This window comes from Camarhynchus parvulus, chromosome 4, assembly GCF_901933205.1.
Source record: "Camarhynchus parvulus chromosome 4, STF_HiC, whole genome shotgun sequence".
NCBI classification, from domain to species: domain Eukaryota; kingdom Metazoa; phylum Chordata; class Aves; order Passeriformes; family Thraupidae; genus Camarhynchus; species Camarhynchus parvulus.
Genome location: NC_044574.1, coordinates 19,146,113 through 19,158,757, shown reverse-complemented (window position 1 = coordinate 19,158,757; position 12,645 = coordinate 19,146,113). Strand labels below are relative to the sequence as shown.

At 41.4% G+C, this 12,645-nt stretch overlaps 1 protein-coding gene across 1 annotated transcript in view; it reads right to left on the bottom strand.

The window, feature by feature from the left end:
• STIM2 (stromal interaction molecule 2) overlaps positions 1 to 11,278 on the bottom strand; it is a 63,742-nt gene extending 52,464 nt beyond the window's left edge. The window contains exon 1 of the mRNA XM_030946844.1: positions 10,951 to 11,278. Coding sequence (XP_030802704.1) covers positions 10,951 to 11,128 — 178 coding nt within the window. The 5' untranslated portion in view covers positions 11,129 to 11,278. The remainder of the gene's footprint in view (positions 1 to 10,950) is intronic.
• Positions 11,279 to 12,645: the final 1,367 nt, after the last annotated feature.

The window sequence follows — 12,645 nt, the reverse complement described above, 5'->3', positions numbered from 1 at the left end:
TTGGGCAACAAGGCAATGCTGTCTTGTTCTTTGGCATTTATAAGAATGTTAATGTGCTGCTGACAGCCCTTTGAGTACAGAAAACTAAGTATGAACTAAGTAAGAAAATCAAAACCAAAAAAGTCATTGTAATTTTGGTAACTTCTGCCAGGAAAGAAATTTCAGCGTTAGGAGACCGCAAACCAATACAAATCAGCAGCAGAAACACAGTTCAATAAAATCAATTTTAAAAGTAAGTCAATGCCAGCAAAAATTTTGCTAGTCCTCAAACTGAAAACACCAAATTAGTTACACCTCCCAAAACCTAACCACCTAAACTATGATGCAGCTTACTGCAACATTATGACATTCTCTTTTAAGTACTCTACCCTTATTCTTTCTACTTTAGCAATCACTTTAAACATTTGCACAAAAAGAAAAATCAAATGCTAATGGAAATAGCAACTCTACTGTCAAATTGTTTTGTCTCAAACAACATAATCATACCTGTAATTTCACAGAAGATTAGCAAAAACATATGAAATAGCCACTCGTACTCCAAGGTGTCCACCCAACTCAATCTTGCCAAGGACTATCTAGCCGCAAATGATGCAGTACAGAGGGTGATAGCAACAACAATTTTTCCCCAAAACAACACATTTTTCTTTTACAAAACAGTCACTGTAATGAGATTTCTAGCTCAACTGTACCTGTTCATAGAGACATGTTCTCCCACTTCACCCTGGAACCTGGGAAGCAGGGCAGGGATAAATCTATTTTCAAATATTCTGCTGATTTTACAATAATGGCTCCAGGTCTCAGAGCATGAAAATAAGGACCTCTTTTCTTATAGTTGCCTGCCTTATAGTACTCATTATTTCAAAAAAGGCCTACCACACTACCTCCCTCCTAAGACTTGAAATCCATTTGGCTACCACAGTGCATTTCCATCCCTCCCTCCACCTCCTTGGCCTTCCTTGCTTCCAGCCCAGTGTTCATCAACCTTTGCTTAGCTAATTGCAGTATATTATTCAGCAAAAAATGAGCCCAACAATTAAATTGCTCAGCATGAGGAAGAAGACATGCTGAAGGCCTAAACTGCAGCTGCCTTTAGCTTCTGAGGAACAATGGCCACAGGGCAGGTCTTTTAACACCAAGGAGTCCTACTAGCTTATCTTACACAAAAATATGTCTATAAAAGCACTGCCAAGCTTGATTCAAGTATCTTAGCTCAGCTGGGGTTAGAGCATGGCTCTAGTAACACCAAGGATGTGGGTTTAGTCACAGTATGCATCATTTACTTAGGGGCAGGGACTCTATGATCCCTCCAGATCCCTTCTAACTCAGAATATTCTCTGTGTTTCTGTATATTTTCTAGTTTAACATATCCTTTCAAGAGACAATGGTTAGTATTCTATTTCTCTGTATTCATAATTCATAGTAGTTCTTTCTGACCAGCACCCAGGCTTTTTCCAAAGAACAATCCACGATTACTCCCAAAAAATCTCAAGTATAACAGCTAATCAGAGATACATTTAATCAGTTAAATCAACTCTAAGAATACACTTAATGGTACAAAAGCACTCATTGAAGTAAGCTCCTTCCTCTTTTCTCTCCCTGCACCCCTCTTTTGCATGTCAATACCACCATCTCATCACTTTGTCACACAGCATCATGAAATACTTTCAGAGACAGTGCAAGCAACAGCAGCTTCGATTGAGTCCCAGTTCATCACCCCAGTACACTCCAAACTCCCAGTCATTTCTGATGCTCCATTTGTAACCATCTAGTACTGTGAAGATGCATCCTTTTCCTTTCCAGTAGGACAACACAGTACCTGGGATTGTTCACGGCTGTTTTGTAAGAAAACAGTGATTTCTGCAAACCTGATCACAGAGCCGGCTGCACACAGAGCTCCCACTCTGCTGGAATAAGGAAGTCTTACCACTTGTCAACATCAAGAGAAATTATAGCTTTGACTACTGTTCATGGGATACTACAAACAGACATGAGGCAACACAAAACAAGCTTCCAAGTGCTTCGGAGACAAAAGAATAACACATCACAGATGCATAGTTTCTCAGGATGTTTACTTAATAAACAAAACAAACTAGTTTTACTTGAATTTTTTTATAAAAGTGTTTAAGGTAGTCAACTGGATGCATTTAGAGTTCTGATAGGTGGGTTTTTTTAGCTTTCAAACATCTACAGCCAAATCAGAATGAAACATGTTCTTATTATCCTGTATTATTAAAATCTCATTTCATCAGTTTCACTTAACAGAAGTAAATAATTATGCCTGGCAAGCAATTTTAATTTTGAGATATAAACTCTCTTAAAATAACTCAACAGGCACAAAACAAATTAATTCCCAAAACAAAAGTTTCATTCCAAACTATCCATTTTTCGGCAAGCAAAGTTACTATTATCTACAATAAATAATCTCTCTAAGAAGCCCTACTAAAATCACAGCTCTACTGCTAATCTAAAAGCCTCCCCAAGTGTTATGGACAGCCAAAGTACTTCCTCATCAATTTTGAATGACACTTTTCAGATTCAGAGTTGGTAACATCTGGATATAATGTTGCCTTTTGTAAGTTAAGTCTCCCCTACTCACTTTTCTCAATTGCTGTTACTTGGCATGCGTAGTCTTCCACTAAAATGGTTAATAATAATTTCCCCCAACACTTTTATCTCGTCACAAGATACTGTTGTGCAGCTGTGCACTGAACTGAAGCAAAGACCTGATCCTGATGAAAAAAACCCAGCTTTCAGCTCCATCCATTCCCCAAGCAGACCACCTCCAGACAGGATAAGTGAGCAGTCAGAACACCCAGAATAGGCAGGGAGAGAGAGAAAGCAGCAAGCACAGAGGAGGAGCAGCCCCTCCTGCAGAAACAGCCCATTTCAAGGCCAAGGTAAAGCAGTCACAAGGCTAACATCCCCTAAAGCTGCAGAGCTCCAGCTCCCCAGCCCTGCCTGCAGCACTGCCACTGTAAAACTACTTATTGGCAGTGGAGCTTCAGAAGACCAAAACCAAAACATCTCTTTACTTTCAATGTAGTCTTGGAATGCAATCCCAGTGAATACAGATTCATACACTGAAGTCAGTGGAATCCTTTTCAGAGGCTCTTATCTGTATTTTAGACTGACATATTAGTGTGCTGCTTCCAAAGTAACTAGAATATCTTCTACAGCACGGATAGTTTCAGTAAATATATTCAGGGAACATGAACCAGGTAACAACAAGAGACTGAGGCAGCCAGGTTCCATAAAAATACTGGCAAAGTTAAGTTTTTCAAATAAAAATTAAAAATAAACTCTAGGAAAGACAGAACTGTCTCTATACATTTCATTTGCAACAAAATCCACCAGTAGGAAAGGGTATAAATATATTTTTCCTTCCTGACACTTAACAATATAAATTTTGGAACTATATGATATTCTATAATCTAAATTTCATATTTAGCAAAACAGTAAAAAGTACTTGGCACTAAAAAAGCAATTTCATTTTCACTTCAAACAATTTTTAATACTTCAAGCAATGAAAAAAACTGAAGCCAGCAGTACTTTCACATAGACATACAATGTTACAGCAAGAAGTTACCTTGCAAACTTCTATATATAGCAATCTAGAATTAAAACTATGCTAGAAGGGAGACTCCTACTCAGAATAACTACCTTTCATATTTGTTTAAAAATCATCACAGAACACCTGATTTGCATATGCTTTTTATTTGTAAACAGTATAGTACTTCTTGTTTGTTGTTCTTCAAATGAAAATACTGTGTAACACTTCTAAATGAGGAATACCTGATCAAGCTTGTCATTTCCAGACTACTAGAAAGAAACATTCTTTTTATATGCTTTAGATCTAAGCATAAAAACAGAAGACTCACCTACTTAATGCATCTAGTGAGGGCAGAAGGGAGGAATGCATTTCAAGTAAAGCCTGTGGCTGGGACAAAAAAAAAATTCAGACTGAAAAAAGTTATCAGTCAAAGCTTATAATTCCCCACCAAAGCTCACCGAACATACTTCTGTATGAAAACTGAGTATATCTTAAAAATAATCACTTATTGAGCCATTCACTCATGTGTCAAAGGCTACATATATTTAAAAAACCAACAAACAAAACGAATTTAAAAAAATCCCACACCATTCAGGAGATATTTTTGACAAATATCCAGGGGAGCCACAAGGAGTTATTTACTATTAAAAATAAAATAACATTTGTGTGAAAATTTCTTTTCTAAATAACATATTTAACTTGCAGGAAAATGAACTTAAGTAATTCAGTTCACAGAGCCACTGGATGGAACTGAGAAAAACCGTTCCTTTATCTCTGTAACACTTGTTTAATAATTGCATACAATTAACCCCCTCCTTTATTCTAAACTACAAAGTGAGAAGGAGCATTCAGACCACACTTTCAGTTTCCCCTTCTAAAGAGAAAGTACACAGAGCCTAGAAAACCAAAACATCTTAAGCAAATTTTTATTCAAGAAAACCTTGCTTAATACTCTATCAGAAGGTTTGTTTGCTTTTAAACACAGCTTTAAATAGGTTAAGGTAAACTACTGTTTTTAGTAAACTACTCAGTTCTAGAGGCTGAGCACATGACAATTTCTTACAAAAGAACATTAACTACAGAAACACAGCACACACAGAAAATAAATCAGGTATTAAAATTTCAGCTGGGCTGCTGACAGTTTTTAAATGATGCACGATGCATAGAAAAGGAAGGAAACAGACACTGTTGCCTAGAGGAAAACGATCAAAGCTATCTCTGCATTCCTGTAAATTCTGAGCTACTGCAGAAGTTAAGCTTAACAAAATCCAACGACAATTCCAATTGTTGCCTCAACAACAATTCCAATTTACACAAGTTTCTGTGGTGCTGCTTGTGGTTTGCAATACAAGCTGCAGTAACCCAGTGATGGTTCCCTTCCCATCTCAACATCTAGGAATCACTGAAGATTCACCTGCAGGAACATAACACTGCCTGCATGGAGAGAAAATCTCCTGATATAAAAACCTTGGCCAGACACCACAGGAATGAGATCGAAAAGGTCAGTGGCTCTTACCTCTTAATTTGAATTCTGTTGAAACAAATGAGTCAACAGTTCTGAGTGCTGTGAGCTCTTAATTCTTAATTGTACTGACAAGCACATTATCTTCGATTTCCAAGACGAATTTTAGTTAAAATTCTACATCTCACTATACAGATTTAAAGACACCCGCCTCTACCAGGTCTTTGAAAAATGCCATGGATTTTTGGGATTTGAAGGAAATGAGCAAGATCCAGAAGAAAGGGGCAGGGGGAGGAAAGGTATAAATAAACTCTCTTCGGTTAAGTTTGAATTGCTCAGAGAAATCAAGTGAACAAGGGCAAATTTTCTGACAATCATCACATTCTCTTTGTGCTGATTCTAAATTTTAACAACACATTATAATTTTATTCACCCCTCCTCTTTCAGATATGCAGTTTCCATAGTAACTGGCAATACTTAGTAGTAACCAAAGGCAGAATAACACTAACTTATGTAATAACTTGAAACTTACCTTGGTTTCTAAAAATGTGTATATGTTTATTTTAGAACAACAAACATTGCGGTTATTAATTTTTTACACATTTCCTATGTGGTCAAGATAAATATCTCAAGTTTCTGTATTTCAAAAAGCCAGTTTCACAGACAGGTTGTAGCAGACTAATCCCAATGAAGTCTTCTCATATATCAGGATTTCTGCAGTAAATTAGTCAGCACTTATGTAAAATAATAAACTTTTGACTTTTGAAGAATCTTTGACCATGCACTAATTTTTTTAAAAAATAAAAAAAGAACACTAGTAATTTTCTTAGCTTTCTTACATCACAGCTCTTTGCTATGCATTCCTCATCCTAAATATTGATTGAGAATGAACACTAAACACAAAAAAGATGTAAAGATGTCCAAGTCAGAGAACACTATCTAAAAATCAATTAGGAGGCTATCAAACTGCTTACTTCATACAAATGCTAAAAAACCCCAGTATTTTTAGGTGATTTTCATAGTTGTAGTATCATCATAGGAAATCTTATCAAGATAACTGCTCCTGCCCCTGGGCACAGTCCCCTTTTGACAAATATATGGCAGCCCAACCCAGCTCTAACAGATCAGCATCCCTGGAGCTAGGCAGAAGAAAATGAGTCATGCCCAAGCTGCGTGGGCCCAGCTTTGCAGAATCGGGTAGGAGGTCCTCAGAAAAGCAGAGCTGCCTTCAGAAAGCTCACAGCTGAAAGGGCAACACAAAAACCTGCTGATGGAGAGATGACAGAGCTCCAGCATCTCAGGGAGCAACACTGGGGGTATTAAGAAAGGGTCTGCTACATACTACTACTCTAACACAAGAAAAAAATACCAGCTAAATAACCTGTCTAAATCAAAACACTAAGAATAAATCCTCAGAAGAGGTGAAGGAAAAATCCTCACAGGACACCAGAAGGTGCAGAACATGCTGGCAGAAGCACTAAAGAGTTACAATCAAAACACTGGAAGGCTGTAAGGCAAAAAAACTCAGCTAAGAGCAAAGGAAGTTACAAGTGCTTGCTGTCTTATCTCTGAGTGGGAGTCCAATGCCACTAAGCTACATAAAGGCCAGAATTTTTCCTGGTTAATTGTTTTTTAATATTTGTTTCAAAACTGTCTGCAAATCCAGCCATTCACAGCTTTTTTAACTGCATCTCATAGTTAAGACAATGCAACTGCTGACTGAGCTATCGAAACGCAGATCTCTCCTGAATTTCTATTCTTCATCACTAAAAATAAAAAACATGCTAAGAAATTAAAAACTTAATTTAACTGAGAAACTCATTCTATTTCAAAGACAAATGACAGCATTGAGATGCTATCAAAAAGTAAACGATAGCTTGAAGTCAACGCCCTTTAGAGGAGACAGGACTTGAAATTAGTCCTCCCACCAGAAATAGTAAAACCAGATTACAAGGAGCTTTTCTAGAGGCAAACAGAAGAAATGGAATTGCAAACAAAAAAAAACAAACAACAAAAAAAACCCAAACCTGTAATGCTGAGTCTCCATCACTAGAGAAATCTACTAGCAATGGAAATCTCATAGCTCACAAACTTTTAAGACAAGTGCATGCCAAACTAGTCATGCAAAAGCATTTCACTATGTTCCCAAATTCACCATCCTCTTTGTATTAGCTCACCATACAATGAAGTCTCACACTCAACCACCAAATTCCAAATGCATTATTCAAGCCCCAAAAAGGTCACTGATGCAGTTTCACAGCCACCTTAGTGATAAAACTCTATGAACAGCTCTCTTCAGACTATCACTAGGTGCCATCACAGGAAGCAGACCACCCTTGTTCCCCTCTCCTGACACCATGGTCCTCCCTCTTCTTTGCACTGGTGCTAGGCTTAATGTAAGTTAGGAAACAGTCTGATAAAAATGCGTAGTTTTACCTGTTGCCTGTGGTTCTTGTCACATTCCTGCAGGCCAAAGCAACAGACAGTGCTCATCACATCATCAGGGCAAGTCAGGCAGTACAGGGCAGAGAGGGAGCATAGAACTCCTTCCCTCCTGGTGGGATTCCAGTAGTGGGATGAGCATGCCTGCTCCTACTACCTCTTCTGGTAACAACATTGTCTACATGACCAGCTGGGGTCAATCCAGAGAAAAAAGCCCCACTTAAACAGCCACCCCACATTAGAACAGCTTAAGCCAACTCTAGAGTTGCAGCTAAAAACACATTTTACAGAAACCTTCACTTCTCAAATGCCAAAGCCCGATCAATTTGAAGAGCTCAGAGTGTTAATATGATGGCTAAATTCCAGAATAGAAGTGTAATTAAAAGAAAAATCTTTGAATTACTAAAAAAAAGGTTACATTATGTTGCCTATTATTTCTTTAATGCAGTGCTGTAGTTAAAACTGGTCTCAAATATTATGAGACATAATTAGAGAGAAATTTATTAGCCAAATACAGGTGCAGGATCGCTGTCACACCCAAAGGCAGCCAAGCTAATCCATGATCATGAATTAAATTTAAACATTAAAAGAATCCAGAATTACAAAGCAAGTTAAAATTGGGTGAATATAAAAATGCGAAAACCCAGTGCTATCTTCAAGCTTAGAACAGAAGGTTCCTTAAAATCTTCTACCAAATTAAGTAGTGAACAAGCAGAGCTGGAGTGAATAGCAAACAGCCTCATGGTGTTCCCTCCAAGGGAGACACAGTTCTCTTGGTCCAATTTTCATAATCATGACTAAATACCTTCAAGCACAGTCAAGTCACACTACATATTCAGCTGTCATTTAAAAACACTGTTAAAAAGGCACATACAGGAAAGACAACAGTAATGATAATCTATATACTCAATTAAGTAAATACCTGAATATCTGATAAAATATGGCAAAAATAGAATCATAAGCTCTCCCCAGTCCTAAAACTCATCACCACACATCCCTTTTCTGTCAAACATCTAGATTATCTTTGCCAGCTTCTTCTCTAAGCCAATAAAAACCTCTGATACTGGGAACCTGTTTAACAATCTACACAATTTGACTGTGATAGCTAAAAACTTTCCAGCCTATACTTAATCTAAATCACACTTACAAAAATTTACTTCCTCTTAAGCTACACCTCAACCACAGAAAATTAAAAAAAAAGATGACAGGAAAAAAGCTTTAAAAAACTCGCGGTGCTTCCGTGAACCACTTCTTACATGCCCATCCCACAGCTTTTTCCACCACATCAAAACAATCCAATACTTTATTAAAATAAAAAAATTAATTCATAAGTTCTGAACCTCTCAAGCCACATGATTTAATACTCAAACCTAGACACAAAAGTGCAATCAAAAAGAAAAAAAATAAGAAAAAAACAAACAAAAAAAAGCCTTCTGTACTTTAAACTCAATAAACATATCCAAGGATGGCATCTACTTTTGCCAGCTGCACGTTTCTCATTTGGACCAATTTGTGACTAGAGGTCCTGAATTATTTCCTACAGCTGTTTCCCAAACATCTCTATCTAAGCATCCCATAGCCTCTTCCCAGCGCAGCATTTTATGTGCATCAGCTTTTTATCTTCTGGATTGTACTTCTCAAACCAGTCAAAATTAGTGAATTAAGAGTTAATTCTGTTGTTCTCCAGACAAGTGCTGGTATTCTAACTCAGCAGCACTTCTGCAACTTTCACTTTTTAGGAAAATAATAGATAATATAACTAAAAGCACCCCCTGAAAAAGTCATCTGTTTTTTTCCAACCATTCAAGAGTTCTTCCAGCTTTGCAAAAAGTAACTTAAAACTATTTGGGAGTTAGATAGGCAAACAACCTCCATGACAAATTGAAACATGTATTTATTAAGTGGATGAACACAGAACTATATTGAAATCTCCTAAAATTTAAAACTGTTTGTAAGATGGCTTTTAAGCATATGTATTTTCCAGACGACATTGTCATGTAACACAATAAATCCCCTTAGAGCATGTTAGATTTCTCAAATAATTGTATTTCTTCTTCACCAGAGTCACTACTAAGTGGAAGAGAACATCGCTGATAGGCATCTCAATACCTTTACAGTCCATAAAACATTAAAAAATTTGGTTTTTTCCATACAGACTGACACATCAAAATTGATTAAGCACAAAATGTAGACAGCATCAGCAGTATTCATAGTAAGAACCGCTTAACACCACCTACAACCAGATCAATCACAATCAAAAAACAGAAAGAGAGAGAGCTGTTCTGATACAGCACTTCCACAACACCCTTGGGAGGTACAACTGCTGCTCCACAGACTGCGATGTTCCAACTTCCTTAGTTCGTACCGCAAGCCAACAGTCTGGACAATTCACACTGCAGGAATGTCGCGTCCCCAAACGGGACCGCTGGATCACATAGTCTTGCATCTCTACCTTGGAGTTATGTCATGACTACTGCTGAAGTTTCATTGATTCTAATTAAAATTCATGTCTTTAAGGTGTTGGGCTGAGAAGAAACCCAGGTACGTGTCATCACCTGAAGTTCAACACGTTCAGTTCAGGGTGTCAATACTATTCCAACCAACATCAGAAGTTTTTCTCTGAGAAACACACGCTACTTTGATTCTGAAGGGATATGGGTTCTTCTTGTTTCGTCCACCTTCCAAGTTCTTCCTTTCAATTACGGAGCTTTTTGAAAAGCACATTATGAGACTGGACAAACTTCTAAATGTTTCCGAGAATTTCTTAACATACAAATCCCATTTTCTTAAGTGAACTAAGGGCAGTAAAGCTTCCTCCTGTTCATTACAAGAGATTCACAATGCGTATAAGCAATTCAGAGCCATCAAAGCCTGCCGAAATTAGATTATTTCAAATGTTTCAGTAGAACCGCTGTTTTAATTGCAGGCATTCCCAATTGCCCAAAGTACGGTAATGTGACTTTTCTTTAAAGAATTAAGCGAAGGCTGGAATACCTTCCCCTTTCCCGGAGAACTAAACCCCCCTGGGGGCAGGGATGGACGCTCTGCCTCGGCAGGAGCCGTGCAGCGATACAGCGGGACCGGCGAGCTGCCCGTGCCGGCTCCGGGCCGTGCCCGCCAGAGGCGGCCCCGCGGGTGCGGCGCCGGGCCGGGCGCGCTCGGCCGCCCTGGCCGCGGCTGGCGGCGCCCCGGACACCGGCACAGGCGGCACCGCGGGAGCCGACACGGAAGCGGCGGCTCCGGATCTCAACAATATCGCTATTCAACAGGATCCTGCACACATCCTGCGGCGGGCTGCTTCCCGGGAAGGGCCGCGCCGGGCAGTACCGCAGTGCCGCCGTCGCAGCCGGACCCCTGCAGACCGGCCCGGCGCCCTCTGCAGAGCCGCACCGCGCCCGGCCCCGCGGCGGCGGGAGGCGGCTCGGAGGCGCCCGGGAGAGCAGCGTCCCACCCCTCGCGGTGAACCGCCCGCCGGCGGGACGCGCGGGGCCGTTACCTGTCACCGGCTCCGTCGCAGAGCCGGCTGCGCAGCCCCGTCCTCCCCGCCGGCCGCCGCCGCCGTCCGCCGCCTCCAGCTCGCACCCCGCGCCCGCGCCCGCGGCGGGCAGGAGCAGCCCCAGCAGGAGCAGGCAGGTCGGCACCGGCCGCACGCCGGGCGCTCGCAGCCCGCTCATCGGTACCGGCGCTGCCGCGGAGCGAAGGCAGGAACACAAGGACGGACGGAAGGAACGCAGGGCTGGAGCTCCGCGCTGCGCCGCTGCCGCTCCGGCGGCACCAACCCGCCCCGCTCCGCTCCGCGCCGGCCCCGCGCCGCCTCCCGCCGCTTCCGGCGGCCCCCGCGCCGCCGGGCGACACGTCACCGCGCGGTGACGTCACCGGGGAGGGGGCGGCCGGCGGCGCGCGGCCCCTGTCCCGCGGCACGGACAGCGCGGCCCGGACGGGACGGGACCGGACCGGACTGGACTGGACTGGGTAGGGCAGGACGGGACAGGACAGGACGGGACAGGACAGGCGGCAGCTGCAGGTGCTGGGACCCCCTCGGGCCGCCTGCATGGCCGGGGCACTCCTGTCGGGGTGCGGGGAGCAGCCGTCCCTCGGGGTCTTGCCCGGCTCCCCCGGGCCGCCAGGCGTGTCCCGGAACCCCTCCGATCCAGACCGCCTGGGCCGGACCCGGGAAAGGCAGAAGGTGAAAATAAGATGTTTTAGAAGGTGAAAATAAGATGTTGTAGCTAAAGGGCAAAGCCTTGGACTTCGTCAAACTTGCCCTTATCGCACCGCCAGGGCAGACACCTGAGGAGAGCTGTCTGAAGTTCAGGTTCGGTGTGTACTACAGCACTCTCAAAACATGAACAAAACGAGAAAAGGAGGAGTCTCAAATCTAATCTCACACAACTGAAGCCGGGAAAACTTAAGTCTTCACAAAGATTCAACCGTGATTTCATTGTGCTTAAAGTCTTTACCAAAAAAACCCACTTTTGCTTATGATGTTTCCATCAAGGCACTGAGTGGCAGTAATGTCTGTGCTTTGTCCTGTCCAAACCTGCAGTACTTTACAGCATTCCGTTTAGAGCTATTTAACGAGCATAACACAGCCTTTAAAGAACAAATTCAATCTACTATCTTTGATACACAGTACGTGAGAAAATAAGGCAACACAGGTGCTAAAAGCTATATAAACATTAAATTTTCTATTAGCTATTGCAATTACCTAAGAAATAACAGAAGAGGGGTTGAAAGAGCCTTGAGAAAAGCCTTTGCCTGCTTTGTGGACCCTGCAGGAGACAGGAGCACGAATGGAGTTGTACAGGCTGCTTCTGTGGGTCAACAAAATCTGGAAAGCTAACTGTGAAACCATTACAGTACTATTAAATGCAGCAGGAAACAATTTCTCTACTAATATAGTTGGCATGAAAACTCCATGCCAGTTTAAACATATTTTTATGGCAAAAAAATACCAAAACTTAAAAGTAATCATATAGCATATAAAGATTTGGAAAATGTGTCTAAAGCTAATGAACTCTAATTGCATTCTGAAGTCTGTGCATAGCGTTATCATTTCTGCTGGTGAATATAACAGCTTTTTAAGACCAACAGTATCTGACCAGATCTTGTGCAAAGAGAACAATGAAAAGCCTGTATCTTAAGAAAGCTTGTTCAGTGTTGTTTAACTTTAGGGAGGGGAGCTGGAGCA